We start from the raw sequence: 14,800 nt of genomic DNA, 5'->3' as shown, positions 1-14,800 counted from the left end.
CAAGGGATCATATAAGGAGACCTTACAAGGAAAGGAGTTTACTACCTTCAAGGACAATGTCTAACTCCATAAAGGGAGATAACAAATTAGAAGGAGCATCAAATTACAGGTCATGGAAAAAGAGGATAGATCTAATCCTCGAAAAGAATAAGGATCTAGTCTACAGATGAATCAAGTGAAGCAAAAAAAACAAAGTTTAGAGAAACAAAGATTTTGGCCATGAGCCTAATAGTGGATGGAATGCATGCAGTCAAGGAGTCAAAATATCTTTAGTAATCAACAAGGAGAGTGAAGAAGAGAAAATCTTGAATGACTGTTCTGCTCATCATGAGAAGAAAGGAACCTTCAAGAAGTCCAAAAGGCCAATGCTACAGTTGTCACAAGATGGGTCACTATAAAAGGGATTGTCCTGAGAATCCAGGGAATAAAAGAAGGAACAGGGATCAAGCAAACTTTGCCGAAGAAGTTTCACCAAAGAAGAACAAGATGGAAGGATATGAAGTCAAAGACCTATTTGTTAGGGACTCTATCCCTTATGTTTGGACTAAGAAGGAGTCCTCACCACTTTACCAAGATAAGTATCTTACTCCTTGTATTATATTTTATATTTGGTTTCCCTTACTTATATAAGTTTGTTTATATTAAATACTAATCACATTTCTATTCTTATTTTCCTTGTTTAGGAAAGGCTTACAGAATACTCAAGAATTATGAAAGAAGGCCTCATAAGAAAAAGCATTGGGATTACAAGGTTTGTTAAGAAACAAAGGTATGCCTTAGACCATAAGCTTTGTTCTCTTCATCATAAGGGTATATTTATTCTTTTTGGTAATCTATTCTACATTACTAACATTGTTGTGTCTAGCACTCTTGAATCGTAAAGATTCTTGATTGGGTGATTCATCATTAGATAAATCTACCCTCCTCACATATTTGATTATTCTTGTGGAACCCTAAAGAGGTTCTCTGTAAAACCCTAACTTAAGGTTATGTCGATGATAATGTGTGAAACCCGAGCCTACTTAGGGTTATTGATGAAGTCTAAAGAAAATGTTTGATGCTCTGATGATGTCATGTTTTGGGTTTTGGTATGGTTATGAAAACCCTAACTTGTTAAGGTTGAAAGGTGATATATGAAATCCCAAACCTTTGAAGTTTTGGTAATTTAGGGTTTTCTGTGTTATGTATTGAAACCCTAGATCTTTAGGGTTTATGAACAAGACCCTTATGACCTAGGAATGAATCCTCAAGTATATGTTTGTTCGTCTTATCAAGTTTGGTATATGTCTGACTTTAATGTGTTTGTCTCACTGGGTTTGCCTGACATATGTTGTTATGATATGCTTATACATGATGATGAAATCCTGGATATGCATTATTGATAGTCATAAGTCCTAGGGTTTGGAACTAAGCCTTAGTCAAAGTTTGATATTCTAGGATGATATTGTTTGTGAATTCTAAGGTTTTTTAGCTAAACCTTAGTAGAAGTTAAATTCTCTAGTATATCATTTGACAAATCTACGAAAGGTTGATAAAATCCTGAAATTGTATTGTCATCAGTTTGATTGTTGAGAATTAGTAAATGAAATCTAAGGTTTACATCAAACCCTAGTAGATGCTAGTCATGTTGTTGATTGAGCTGTGATTGGTTTTGATTGTTGAATCTCATGTATGAAATCTAGGGTTTGTATGAAATCCTAGTAGGAAGTCTTACATTTGGGTTGTGATTCCTTATCTATTTTGTTGTTCCTTGTACATTGTTTTGGTATTACTGTTAATTTTTCCATTAGGAATATTACAGTTGACCACAGGTCAACTGGGGATTTTTGACTGAATTGACAGAGGAAGTTGCAGGGCCGAAATTCAGCCTATTGAGCAGACTTGTCTAGCTGAACAAATGTATGATATTCTCTCCCTCCTTTGACTAGGTTTGTTTGGTATTTAAGCTTGAAAATTGGCAAAGGTTTCTAGACATTTATATTGTAAACTTTGCTGGAGATTGAATTCTCCTTAGAGGAAAAGTTGGTTGGGTTTTCCCAAGGTAATCTTGGATTTGATTGTCTCTTTATGATCCTATGGTTAGTATTATAGTTGATATTTTCTATGTATAATTGCTTAATGATATAAGTGACATAAGACAACTTGAGTACATAAATCATTGGAAGTAATTATTAAGATTAGAAAATTTGTTTCTATTATAAGAAAACTCAACAAAACTCAATAAATGGTAAAGACTACAATGGCTTGAATATACATGTGACAGGAAGAATTAACATTACTAAAAATAAAGTACAAGAATATTAGGAGGGCATTAAGAGCGCCACATTAAAACTATGCCACATCACAACTAAGACTTCAACTAGGTCACAATGTGGTCAAACTTGGCATTGGAAATGCTAGAGTTCTTTCCACGTGTGTGCAAGGTGAGTACTCTAAGATAATTGATATCCATGATACCAAGATGCTATATAAGTGCTTAGTATCTCCATACAGGGAAGGGTGTTCTTACTAAAAGTCTTGAACAATGCTAGGCCATGTCAAATCATCCTAAAATATGTGAAAATAAGTGAAAGAAAGAGGGAAGCATCAATGCCTCTATGGAATCATGACTTTATTCAGATGAAGATGTGAGCACCATGTGAACTTACCCCAAAAGTTCTATAGCATTCCATCAAGGGTATATTATACCATCATATCCAATCATCTGTAAAAATTGAAGGCTAGAACATCACATTACCAGGTGTAATGCTTTCATTTTGATAAACAAGTATACCAAGCAATGTACGATCAAGACACACATGACTACATCATCCCATGAACTATCAATGAAGGTATGAATATCATCAAGTGGACTCACAACCCCTAGGTCATCCAAAGCTCCATCAACTCGTAAAGCTACCTTTGTGTGAAAAATGACAAGCAGGGTGAAAAAATTCACTAGCATAAGGATTATGAAAAATGATGGTTTATCAACTGGCTCCAACTCAAGGAATATTCTTGTCCAAGCTGTCAGAAGACCTCAAAATCTGTAGTGAAGAATACCAAGCAAGCTCTAAATTGAGGTCAAATCCATCATGAAACACTGGGTAAGCTATCTCTAATGTGCAAATCCATCATGAAATACCTAGGGGATGAATGGATACTTTTTACCAAAATCTCATGAAGCATCCCAAAGCATGGTGTAAACAATTTTGGAGTAGTCATGAAAACTAAGAATAGTGTGCATGCATTTAGCTAAAAATAGTAATTGAAAAGAATTTTCTATGAAGGTACACTAGATTTCAATGTCCCATTGTTGAATGCATTATTGAACCTTAAATAAAAATTTGGTCACTGCCAAATGATAAGGATTAAATCTCAAAGTTGGTACCATGGTTACACAAGGTGTAATCGCAGTTCCTAAGACCATCCTAGTATCTTCACTTTGTTTTGGAGGCTATCTGATTTATTGGGACCAGTTGATGATATCAGTTCGTATATCAGAAAAAATGTTCTTAGAGCGTTAGAGAGTTCAACTCGAAATAGATTCAGGGTAGAGCACCCTCTGCCTGTCAGACCAACTCATAGAGCCAGAGAGCAAACAAAGATCCATTTGAAGTTTTCCTTTTTTAACTCTGAATGCTAGGAGTATCCCTTGGTTTTACATACCCCCAAGGCCTACACAACTGAACCCCCAGATGGTTCCAGGGGACTCTGACAGCGAGTGTTGTTTTCTCCGCCCTCACCGTCAACTATCAGACTCAGGAAACCTTCACACCTTCAGCCTGATCATCCAATCTCACTCCCTTTCACCATCTCTCTCTTGACAAGTTCTTGAGTTTTCCAAACTCACTTAGTGTTTTCTATTACCATACCTTTGTCATGGTTTTATACATATATTATGATCTTATACTTATCTAGGTATCTGTCTTTATATTATTTTCGACATTTGTAGGCGTTATGCTTTGCGCTCCTATAGTGTATTCATACTTGTTCTACTCTTCAGTTCCATTGACTTACTCTTGTGGTAGTTGATCAAATATTAATAAAATTATCTTATCTTATCAGGCATCGTAAGTCCAGTATAATAGAAAAGCAAGGTTAAGATTAATTGAAAGTTATTTTGTTATTTAAGGGTGGAGCTAGTAAATTTGATCTTTCTTGATGAAACTATTTAAACATTGGTTTCTAACTTTTGATTTCATTTCACTGCTAATGGATATATTTCCATCACAAAGAAATGCTCTGACTTTGTATTTGTCAAGATAAAAGTATTTTCAGTGACAATTCAACTATATTGGTCATGGTTGTATGTAGGTTTTGAAGCACTTTAAGCCTGAGAGTCCATGGATGAGGCCTGTACAAGATCGGGGAGCTCCCCAGCCAAAGCCAACAGATTTTTCACCTGAGAAATTAGAAAAGGAGCTTTTTGAGGAGTTTCTAAATACTCGGTTTGCACCATGGTATTTGTTTGTGTAAATTTATTGAAATACTATTTTCTTTTGTATTTGAATTTTCTTTGTGGATTCCAATGCATCTTGCAGTAGTTTTGACAGTAGTCTATGAATATTATGGTCTTCATGTTTCTTGCTGAACTGTACTAGCATATTACTCATTTTAAATAAGGATCTTATTGCCCTAAAACAGGGAAATGTTGAAGAGAAATGAGGTTGATGGTGAAACATCTGTACGACACACCAATTTTTTGTGTTGTATGAATTTCCTTATTAGGAAAAAATCTTAGGCATGATTAGAGATGAGACAGATTTTAAATATACACCAACAATTTAGAAAGACTGTGTATGTCCTAAAATCATGACATATGACAGCCAACCGTTTGGAAACATACGCCATGAATCTGTTCAATATTTATAAAAAATAATTATTTCAAAAGATAGAAAGACATATGCCAAATATGAAGAGGGTAAAAGCTGATTTTATTGATCAAATAAAAGTGTACAGTCAACTATCTTTACAAATTTCTGTGAAATTTTGGACTAAAAATAACTTTGGAAGCCAAAGATGTTAAATGTTCATACAAAGGTCATTGGGTGCCATGAAAGAAGCAAAAGAATGAAAGTTTCTGATTTGGAGCCTTCTGATAAGATTGTCACAGTCGAAGCTCTGCAAAAAATACATTAATTAACACTGAAAATAAATCAGACCTTCTAAAAAGAACATGAAGTTGTAGAAAAACTAAAAAAAGTTAAAACCTTATAGGAACTGTTACCCACCAAAGTGGGTGACCCTAGAGGAGAAAATATTTCTCCCATTGCTCACATCCGACCAGCCGACGATGCAGCCCCTGACAATCACCACTCGTTGATGATGTGCCATTTTATCTCTGCAACCTGCATTAGTAATATACATTTTCATCCATCTGGCAAGAGCAAATGAACAAAGTTGGTCTTCTGATCAAAAGGTAGTTTATTCGGGTGCTTATGTTTGTTTTTATTTAGGCTTTTGATATGGATTATGTGTTGACTTGGGGGGAAGAGGGATTTTGACCATGATGTTGTTCCCTCAGCTTAAATGGGGGGTTAATTCTCAATTCTAGTCTAGCGGGATATCCCCTCATAGCCCAATGGCTAGAGGAGAGGCACTACTCGGGAAGCCTTGATTGAGATAGTGTGTTCCATCTATTCCTACTCCATACTTACCACTTTCCAGCCCCTCCTATGCCTAAAATGTGTAGAAACCCACGCATGGTTACAAACCAACCATGGTAGCTCAATAAACAAGTCGAAGGGCCATGCTAGGCTGACATTGAGGCTTAGAAGGGCAGCTTTGAGGCCTCGTGCTAAAAATGAGAGTGAGGGCCTTAAACATAGTGAACAAGAGGGAGCTGCCTTCTAACTGCTGCAAAACATCTCCAAACCTCAATTTCGGCTCTATGGGCTCTAAATGTGTCTCCAAAGGGCTGAAGATCAGGTCAATGCTCCATCAATGAGGACTAGAAGCTAAGTTGCATTGAAACGGATATGGGAACTGATACAAATATGGGGTTTGAAATGGATACGACAAATTTTCAAAGAACCTGTATACGATATGACAAGGAAATATCACACACACACACACACACACACACACACACACACATATATTGTTGGGAATCACAATTTCCGTTAGACCAAAACCCGCAGGTATTAGTCAATGATTGCATCGCTAGAGATAAGGATCCACGACAGGTGGTTAGTCCATGTCGTGAAACACACCGGGAGTGTTGGTTTATCCAATGTCCAACAATCTCCCCCCCCAACGCGACCCGGCTGTGTATCGAACTCGTGACCTACGCTTTGATACCACATGTTGGGAATCACGATTGTCGTTACACCAAAACCTGCAGGTATTAGTCAACAATTACATCGCTAGAGATAAGGATCCACGAGAGGCGGTTAGTCCATGTTGCGAAACACACGGGGAGCGTTGGTTTATCCAATGTCCAACATATATATATATATATATATATATATATATAAATGAGAAAATAAAAATTTCATGTTATCGTTCATTTTTTAGTCTTTAGAATCTAGATTCTATATTTAAAAATACATAATCATCATCATGAATTCAACATAAACAAAGCATGACCATCAATTTAGTATAAACATTGTCATCATCATCAATCATTATTATAACATTCAATTTGGCACCTTTGTTTAAAATGTCAATACCCACTTATAGTTTAAAGGAATATGAGATTATTTTCAAACTCGCATCATACATTATGAAACTATATATTTTTCTAATGAATTTGGCAACGCTAACACAGAAGCGGCATAGTGAATTTGACTTTGTAAATAGTATGTTGCACATTATCTTGGTCTAGAGTGTAAGGAGTCATGACATAGAAATATAGTTTAGTATCACCGAATATGATGTAAATTTAATCATTGTAAATAGCAACATCTACGCATTATAAATTGGACTATGTTATGGTAGCTACAACAAGAGATGCTCTGAAATTCACAGAAAGAAGTAAGCTCGATTTATTTATTCACAACATAAGATCATATGACCAAGAATCAAGTTGCCACAATTTAAGCAATTAAGTACTGTGAAGTATGATACTAGTAAAGAAATGTTGAAAAATTTAACCTAATGCAAAATGAGAAAATATATTTTAGAAAAAGATGACTTAGATAGTTATTCAACTTGCATACATGCACACTTCAATAATAGCCAAAATTGTTTCACCCAGCCAACTTTGCAGGTAACAATTTTCCTTCTTGATTTCATAAATACCTTATCAGTTTCCATTCCAAATTCCAAGTTTCCATCCTTTAGATGTGGCATTGTTGAAAATTTATTGGCAAATACCTCTATCATGTCATTTTTCAAGATAAATGTTCACTTTCAGATGAGTTGTAATCATTGGATATAAGGTATGCAAATAATTCAGTTGGATTTACATGCTCTGGAAAAACAAACGTGGAATATATTCTTGCAATAAAGTGCCTGGAACATTGGAAACTTGGAAAACTTGAAAACTAGAAACCTAGAAATGTATCCATATTTTTTTGGAAACGTATGCATATTTTCTGGAAACAGATCCAATTTTCTTGAAACTCCTTTGAACGTTTCTGATCTCAAGCTGACCATTTCTGAAAAAGTGAAACGTGGCGGAAACATTTCCATGTCATTTTGAAGCTGTTTCGTGCGTGTTTCAGTATCCTAAATGCTGAATGACGTTTCTGGGAGGTGGGCACAATGTTTCCGGTATCCTAGGCTAGAAGATGACACATGCCCTCCCATGTCTCTATGGGTGTGATAAAACCTCCTCTGGGTCCAGCCTCTAGGATCAACTGCCAAGTGTCGGGTGCAATGTGTGGCTAGCTAAGCAACGTGGTCCAAGTGTGTCATCATCTCTATATAATTGGGGCACGAACAAGCAAACAAACAAACAATGTGGTGGTTCTGAAGAAGCCCATGGTATGGCAATCCATGCCTTGCAATGTGGAGAGCTCTGATGCAGAGGGAGAGCTCTGACGCAGTGTGGCAGTGACATAGTGACAAAGCTCCTAGAGGAGGTGATGCAGTTCCAACACAGAGCTTGGGGCAGCTATCGCTGCCCAGCACTGGGAACAACATTGTCACCTGTGGGGTTTGTTCATCTGTCTCTGGATAGAGGTAATTCTGTCGGGTTTATTCTCTGTTAGGTGCGCCGGATTTGGCACCCTAGTTGTATTCAGAAATCTGCTTAATAATACAAACCCTCTATATGTTGCACTGATTTTCTCGAATTGGGTTTTTCCGAGGACGATTGTCTAAAAATAACCGTGTCCCTTGTGTATTTGTATCATTTCATTTTAGTTCATGATCTGTATGTATGTGTAGTCTGCAATAGTGTTTTTCATCGCTATTTAAATAATTAAATAACTTGTTGAATGTAATAACAAGTAGGAGATGGTAAACCTGTGATTACAATAGGATTTCTGATGTGTAGATTCAGAATTTTTCACATGGTATTAGAGGATTGCAGATCATAGGAGACTGGAGACATCAGCCGGGAGATCCAGGGAGTTTGCTGTAGAGAAGCAGTTGTCCCGAGTGACAACATCGTTTTAGAGGCAGAGCAGCTGAAGGAGTGACATAGAGCTAGAGAAGTGACGCAGAGGCTCACACAATGTTTGCGTCAGCATTTCAAGCCTGTAGAGGGTGACACAGAACCTGAGAGGAGCCTACGCAATGACTGCATCAGCTCTTTGGCCCAGCGCAGAGCCTGAGAGGTTTAAATCAGTGAATTTTTGGGGGTGGAGGAGCAAATTCGATCTCAAGAGCTGGTGCGACACTGTTGTTGCTGGTGCAGAATAGTGTCTGTGGAGATAGGACAAGGTAGGGGAAGTCATTGCCTTGACAGATTTCTAGCCAAAGAAATCTAGATCCGGGTTGCAACAGCAAAGGAATATTGAAGAGGAGTGATTCGATGTTTGGCCAAAGGATTTCCGTAAAGGAAATCGGGACTCAGAGGGAGTGAAGAGGAGCTTGTTCCTTAGAGGGTTTCTTGCGCCAAAGAAATCCAGATCCAAGTCTTGCTGGATTAGCAGCAGGAGAGGGAGAAGAGAACCTATCCTATATTTGTTGAGCAGAGATGGCAGTTAATGGACTGAGGGATCAGGACAGATTGGATGGAGCTTCCAATTTTGTCATCTGGAAGGCCAGGATCCTAGCAGTCCTGGACAAAAATCGCATCAAGGACTATGCCTTGAAAGTAGTTGTTGTTCCAGTTGATGCTGATTTGTTAAAGAAGTACGAGGAGGCCCAAGCGAAGGCCATGTGCATGATCCTAGATGAGGTCAAAGATCATGTAGTACCACACATTGCTAAGAAAGAAACAATAAGGGAGATATGGGAGATGCTGACCACCTTGTACCAGGGCACTTCCATCCAGTGGAAGATGCTAGTAGAAAATCAACTGAGATAATGCTAGATGTAGAAGGGAGAAGAGATCGATCCCTTCCTCCTTAGGTTGCAAGGGATTAGAGACCAGTTGACTTCTGTGGGGTCTATAACAGATCTTGAGTTCATGGTTAGGACTGCCTTGAATGTAGTCATCGAGGACTGGGAGACATTTGTCCAAAGTATCTTGGGCAGAGCAACTCTCCACAGTTGGGAGGAGATGTGGGCAGCTCTTCGACAAGAAGAGATTAGGAGGTTGACCAAGGTGGAGGGTAGTGGCAAAGGAGCCCGGGTCAAGAAGGAGGAGGAGGAGGATGCAACTCTCCCATCATCGGGACAATAAGGGCAAAAATACAGAAGAAGAAGGATATTTCCAAGGTCAGATGCTTCAAGTGTGGGGACCTTGGACATTATGCCACTGATTGCCCTCAGAAGAAGGGCAAGGAGGAAGCTTCTGAATCAAAGGCTGCTCCAGCGAAAGGTGACAAGGAAGGCGAAAATGACGATTGTGCCATGAGTGCTCATGCGCCTCTGGAGAAGAGGTGGGGCGACATGGAGTTGTAGTCGAGAGGGCTGCATGAGGGCAGGAGCCTTGAGATGCCCAAACTCTTAGATCACATATGGCTACGGGAGCCCTTAACGACAATAGCAAAATGATGGGTGTTGGTTGGAGCAAGGTGTGATGGAGTGACAATGGCAAAGCTAGAGTGCCAAATTCTGAGGCAGTGCAACGGATGTTGTAGCAGTGCGAGAGGCATAGAGCGGTTTGCAGCAACTCAGTAGCAGCAGAGGTAGCTTCAGCATCACGAGGCATCCAGATTGACCAACATGTCAGTTTTTGGGTGAAGTTTAGTGGCTTACTTCTCAACAACTGAGTTCCAGTGAAGCAATTAATAGTGGTAGTGCTATGGGCAGCATGATGCAACATTTTGGGAGGGAGTTGTAGTACAGATGTAGCAGTGGCAGTGGTAGAGTCATGGGTAGTAGTACAAGAAGCAACAATGCAGTGGATGAAGGGCATCAGGCCAAGCATCAGTAGCACAGAGGACCGATGTAGTGAATCAGTGTAGTACTTCTGTTGAGAAGTGTTACTAGAGCACATTCCTCGCTAATAGGGAGTGCTGATTTTTGGTAGCATCAGATGTGCTCTGGCTCCTAATTTTTGTGGAGGGGATAGAATACATGAGATCTCCAAAACCCAGAAATCGTTTGGAGAAATTCCACCCGGATGATGAGTTATTAAAATAATTAATATTTTTAATGGGTTCCTAGGTCTAAACTTAGGAAAATAAAAATATTAATGGGTTTTAATAAGAATATGGGTGAGAAACTTTTAAGTGACGAGGATCAAGTCTGTTTTAATCTTAGCCATTGATTAGGGACTTAATGTCGGCCGTTGATTCATCAACACGAAAAGTATAAGAGGAGGCTTGAAGGTCAGTTGGAGATACACTTGAGGGATTGGTCAGTTTGATTTTTCTGGGGCGAGGTTTGCTGAGAAAATCGAACAAGTGATCTGTTGCAGTGAGAGGGGCAGTTCGACATAGGAACTTTAGTCGAAGGCCGAGAATACATAGTAGAGAGGCAGATAAGCACCAAGAGAGCTCTGACGTAGTGATGCAGGGAGAGAGCTCTGCTACAGTGACGCAGTGTTGCAGCGACGCAGAGGGAGAGCTCTGACACAGTGATGCAATGTCGCTCTGACACAGTGACGCAGAAGGAGAGCTCTGACACATTGATGCAGAGGGAGAGATCTGATGCAGTGTCACAATGACGTAACTCCTGGAGGAGGTTACGAAGTTCGAGCGTAGAGCTTGGAGCAGCCATTGTTGCCTAGCACTAGGAACAACATAGTCATATGTGGGGTTTGTTCATCTGTCTCTGGATAGAGGTACTTTTGCCGGGTTTATTCTTTGTTGGGTGAGCCAGATTTGGCACCCTAGTTGTATTCAAAAATTTGCTTAATAATACAAACCCTCTATATGCTACACTGGTTTTCCCGAATTGGGTTTCGTTGGGGACGATTGTCCAAAAATAACGTGTCCCTTGTGTATTTGTCTCGTTTCATTTCAGTTCATGATCTGTATGTATGTGTAGTCTGCAATATTGTTTTTCAATTCTATTTAAATAATTAAATAACTTGTTGAATGTAATAACAAGTAGGAGATGGTAAACCAGTGATTGCAGTAGGATTTATGATGTGTAGATTCAGAAATTTTCACATTCTAAAGTTGTTGGGCAAGTCGACACTGCAGAAGAAATTGCTGGGGAAGTCAAAATTGCAAAGTTGTTGGGCAAGTTGAAATTGGAAAAAGGAGTTGCTAGGAAAGTTGAAATTGCAGAAGTTGTTGGAGGTCGAAGTTGCTGGAAAAGTTGTTGGGTCGAAGTTGCTGCTGGAAGGTCAAATGTTGTTGTTGTATGTTGTGTAACGAAATCTCATCAAGAGGGAAGCTTGACTTTGTCTTGGAGGGGTCTTTTTCAAGGGTCTTAGGCCTTGTAATTCGTCATTTGAAGATTCTTTAAGAAGAGAAGAATTCTTGCGGATTTTCCTCTCAAGAGGAGAGGTTTTGGCCCTGGCTAGCAACCTACATTTTGTGTCATTTTGTCTCTTTGATCTTCATTGTTTGGTAGCTGTTTGATGATAGAGAGTACAATAACAAGCAAGTGAAAGAAGTTAATAACATGTGCCTCAAGCTAAGTAAAAGAACATCACAAACAGTGATCAAAGTAAGAAAAATCACCTAATCTAGATGCCCCTAGATTTCTCAACATGGTATCAAAGCTAAGTTGACTAGAGAAAGAAGAAGAGGTAGCTAGAAGATCACATCATTGAAGAAGGATACATAAGGGTCGAGCACATGGAAATTATTAAGGAGGACTAAGAAGCACCAAGGAGGAGTACTCATCTCAAGGATTACATCATCACTTGAAGAAGAAGACCTCAAGGATCCTACCTCTGTTGAAAAAGTGTAACTAGGTTCGGTTTTCATAATGACATGTAATTGTGATTTTATGTAAAGAGATGCAAAGAAGAAAATAAAATATTGTAATGCTTGCATCATGGGTTTCATGAGCAAGAAATTTTATTTTTGTGTCAAAGCTCCCATTGAGATTCTTTAGGAATTTTGTCATCTAGTCATAAAAGAATTAAAGAGTCATTGCTATGTAATGAAGTCATGTTACGCTTCGTAAAAGGTCACACTTGTAAAGTATTCCTCCAAGACCTTGTCACTAGCCCTCTCCAAGTCAGCCTACAAGGAATGAGTAACCTAGAAGATGATGTCGACTCTCCTCCTTATGATCATGTTGACCTAAAGGACACGAGACAACATGTATATATAGCCACACTCGACCTCACTTAGAGGAAATCAATTCAGTGAAGAGTGCAAGCAGCAGTGCGAAGCAGAGCTAGAGAAAAGAGCGAAGATCAAGATAACGAAGGAAGGGATACTTCTGGAAGATTTGATTTGGGCATATATACTCTCCCACGTGTGAAGAAAGGAGGTTCGAAGGCATAGAGAGAAGGTTGAAATTACTAATGCATTAAGGTGACTTTGTTTGGGTATAGGATCTCGTAGAAGGAAGCTGAGGAGAAGTACTAGAGGTCTCGCCCTTGAAGAGACTAATCAAGGAGCATAAACTATTCTAGGGTTTTTGAATTAAGGCTAACCTAAGAGACCGATATTCTTTGGGGAAGCCAAGAAGAGCAGTGTAGAAGAATAGAGACAAAGATTCTCTAGAAGAAGGCAAGGAAAGAGTAGAGACTGAGATTCTCTAGAAGACGTTGAGGAGAGCAGTGCGAGATCTAGAAACAGCGAAGAAAGGGAAGAGGCAGAGCGTCAAGGCTAATGACAAGGGTCTTGGGAGGACATTAGAATCAAGTGTCTTTGTCATGGTCTTGGTATTCGTCAATTGAAGATCTATAAGAAGATTTTTCTGATTGGGTTTTCCTCCCAAGGAGTGAGAGGTTTTGGCCTTGGATGACAAGCCTACATATTGTGTCTCTTGTCTTCTATTGTTTATTTGGTAATTGTCTTGATGGAAAGAACACACTGATAATATATCGAAGAGAAGATCATAATACAAGAAGTAAATGCATATCACAAGCAATTATCTAGAAGGGAAATCTCCTAATCATCGTTGCCCTAGATTTCTCAACATGGAATCAGAGCTTAGGTGCTAAAGTCAAGAAGGGGCATTCAAGCAAGAAGACACATGAGAATCGAACTTCAAAAGGATCAAAGCAAGTCAAGGAACACCAAGCAAGAGATCAAGATCTTCATCATACCAAAACCCTAGAAGCATTTCCAAAATCATCAACGAAAGAAGGCTAGAACATTCAAGAAGGATTGTGAAGCAAGCCCTCTCGCATCAATTCTTCAAGGAGAATATTCAATCAACATCAAAAGAAAGCAAGCATCAATCACTCAAGTAGTTTATGACTTCATCTGATACTATCAAAATGTCTTTTTGCAAGGAAAGCAACAAATTGGTTGGGGCTTCAAACTTCCTTGCATGGAAGAAAAGAACTAACCTAAATCTCATTGAGAATGAGGTCATGGATCACATCAAGGGGTCAATAACCCAACCTACCAAAGAAGATACTCAAGTATATGCGAGATTCATGTAGAGGGAAGTAAGGGCCCAGAGGATTCGCATAGAATCCATCAAAGACTCTCTTAACCTATATGTATCTAAACTTGAAAGTTGAAACTTCAAAAGAAATATATGACAAATCGGTAGAGTTTCTTTCTGTAAGTACTATAGGAGAAGTAATCTCACTAAGTTAGGAACTCTACGAGCTAAAGATGATGAAGGAAGATGGAATAGCCTCATACTTTATGAGGATTTCAGAAATAAGAGATCAACTGCAAGATTTGGGAGAAGTCATGTCTGATAGAGAAATGACAACAGTGGTATTAAATGCACTACCAGAAGAATGGGGTAACTTTACTTTAAGTATTTATGGGAAGAAAGAAGCTACTCCATTTCAAGATCTATGGTCACTATGTAAGATGGAAGAAACTAGACTGAAAGCAATGACTGATGTAGTATCAAATGAGCATAATCAAGCCTATGCTGCTATGACAAGAAGAAAAGGAAAGTTTGGAAAATTTGGTCCTCAGAAGAAGAAGAAGAACATGGATAAGGTACAATGCTATTGATGTCTAGAATATGGGCACTATTGAAGAAATTTTCCTAAGCTTAAAATAGACAATAACAAGAGAAATAAGCAAGAAGCCCATATCACCGCAGAAGTAGAAGAGCCTGAGACAAAGAAGCCTAAGAAGGAGGAAGTGAAAGATCTCTACTATGACTAAGAGAATCTCCTTCACTAAAAAGGTACTCTTCTGTTGTAGATAGGAAGCATTGTAAATAAGATAGGATGCATTATAGTAGAAAATGACATCATGGTAGAAGC

At 38.7% G+C, this 14,800-nt stretch overlaps 1 protein-coding gene across 9 annotated transcripts in view; it reads left to right on the top strand.

Annotated features, from left to right (window-relative positions):
* LOC149261610 (putative RNA-dependent RNA polymerase 5) overlaps positions 1 to 14,800 on the top strand; it is a 489,457-nt gene that overhangs the window by 311,023 nt on the left and 163,634 nt on the right. For all 9 annotated transcript variants that reach the window (XR_016258459.1, XR_016258462.1, XR_016258461.1 and 6 more), the window contains one exon: positions 4,297 to 4,442. Coding sequence is in view for 6 of the 9 variants with exons in the window: in XM_089422462.1 (XP_089278588.1) it covers positions 4,297 to 4,442 (146 nt within the window). In the remaining 3 variants the exon portion in view is untranslated. The remainder of the gene's footprint in view (positions 1 to 4,296; positions 4,443 to 14,800) is intronic.

Source organism: Pinus tabuliformis, chromosome 6, assembly GCF_031772625.1.
Source record: "Pinus tabuliformis cultivar Carrire ecotype Pingquan chromosome 6, CPIR1, whole genome shotgun sequence".
NCBI lineage: Eukaryota > Viridiplantae > Streptophyta > Pinopsida > Pinales > Pinaceae > Pinus > Pinus tabuliformis.
The sequence above is the reverse complement of the archived record's forward strand: the minus strand, read 5'-3'. Positions and strand labels throughout refer to the sequence as shown.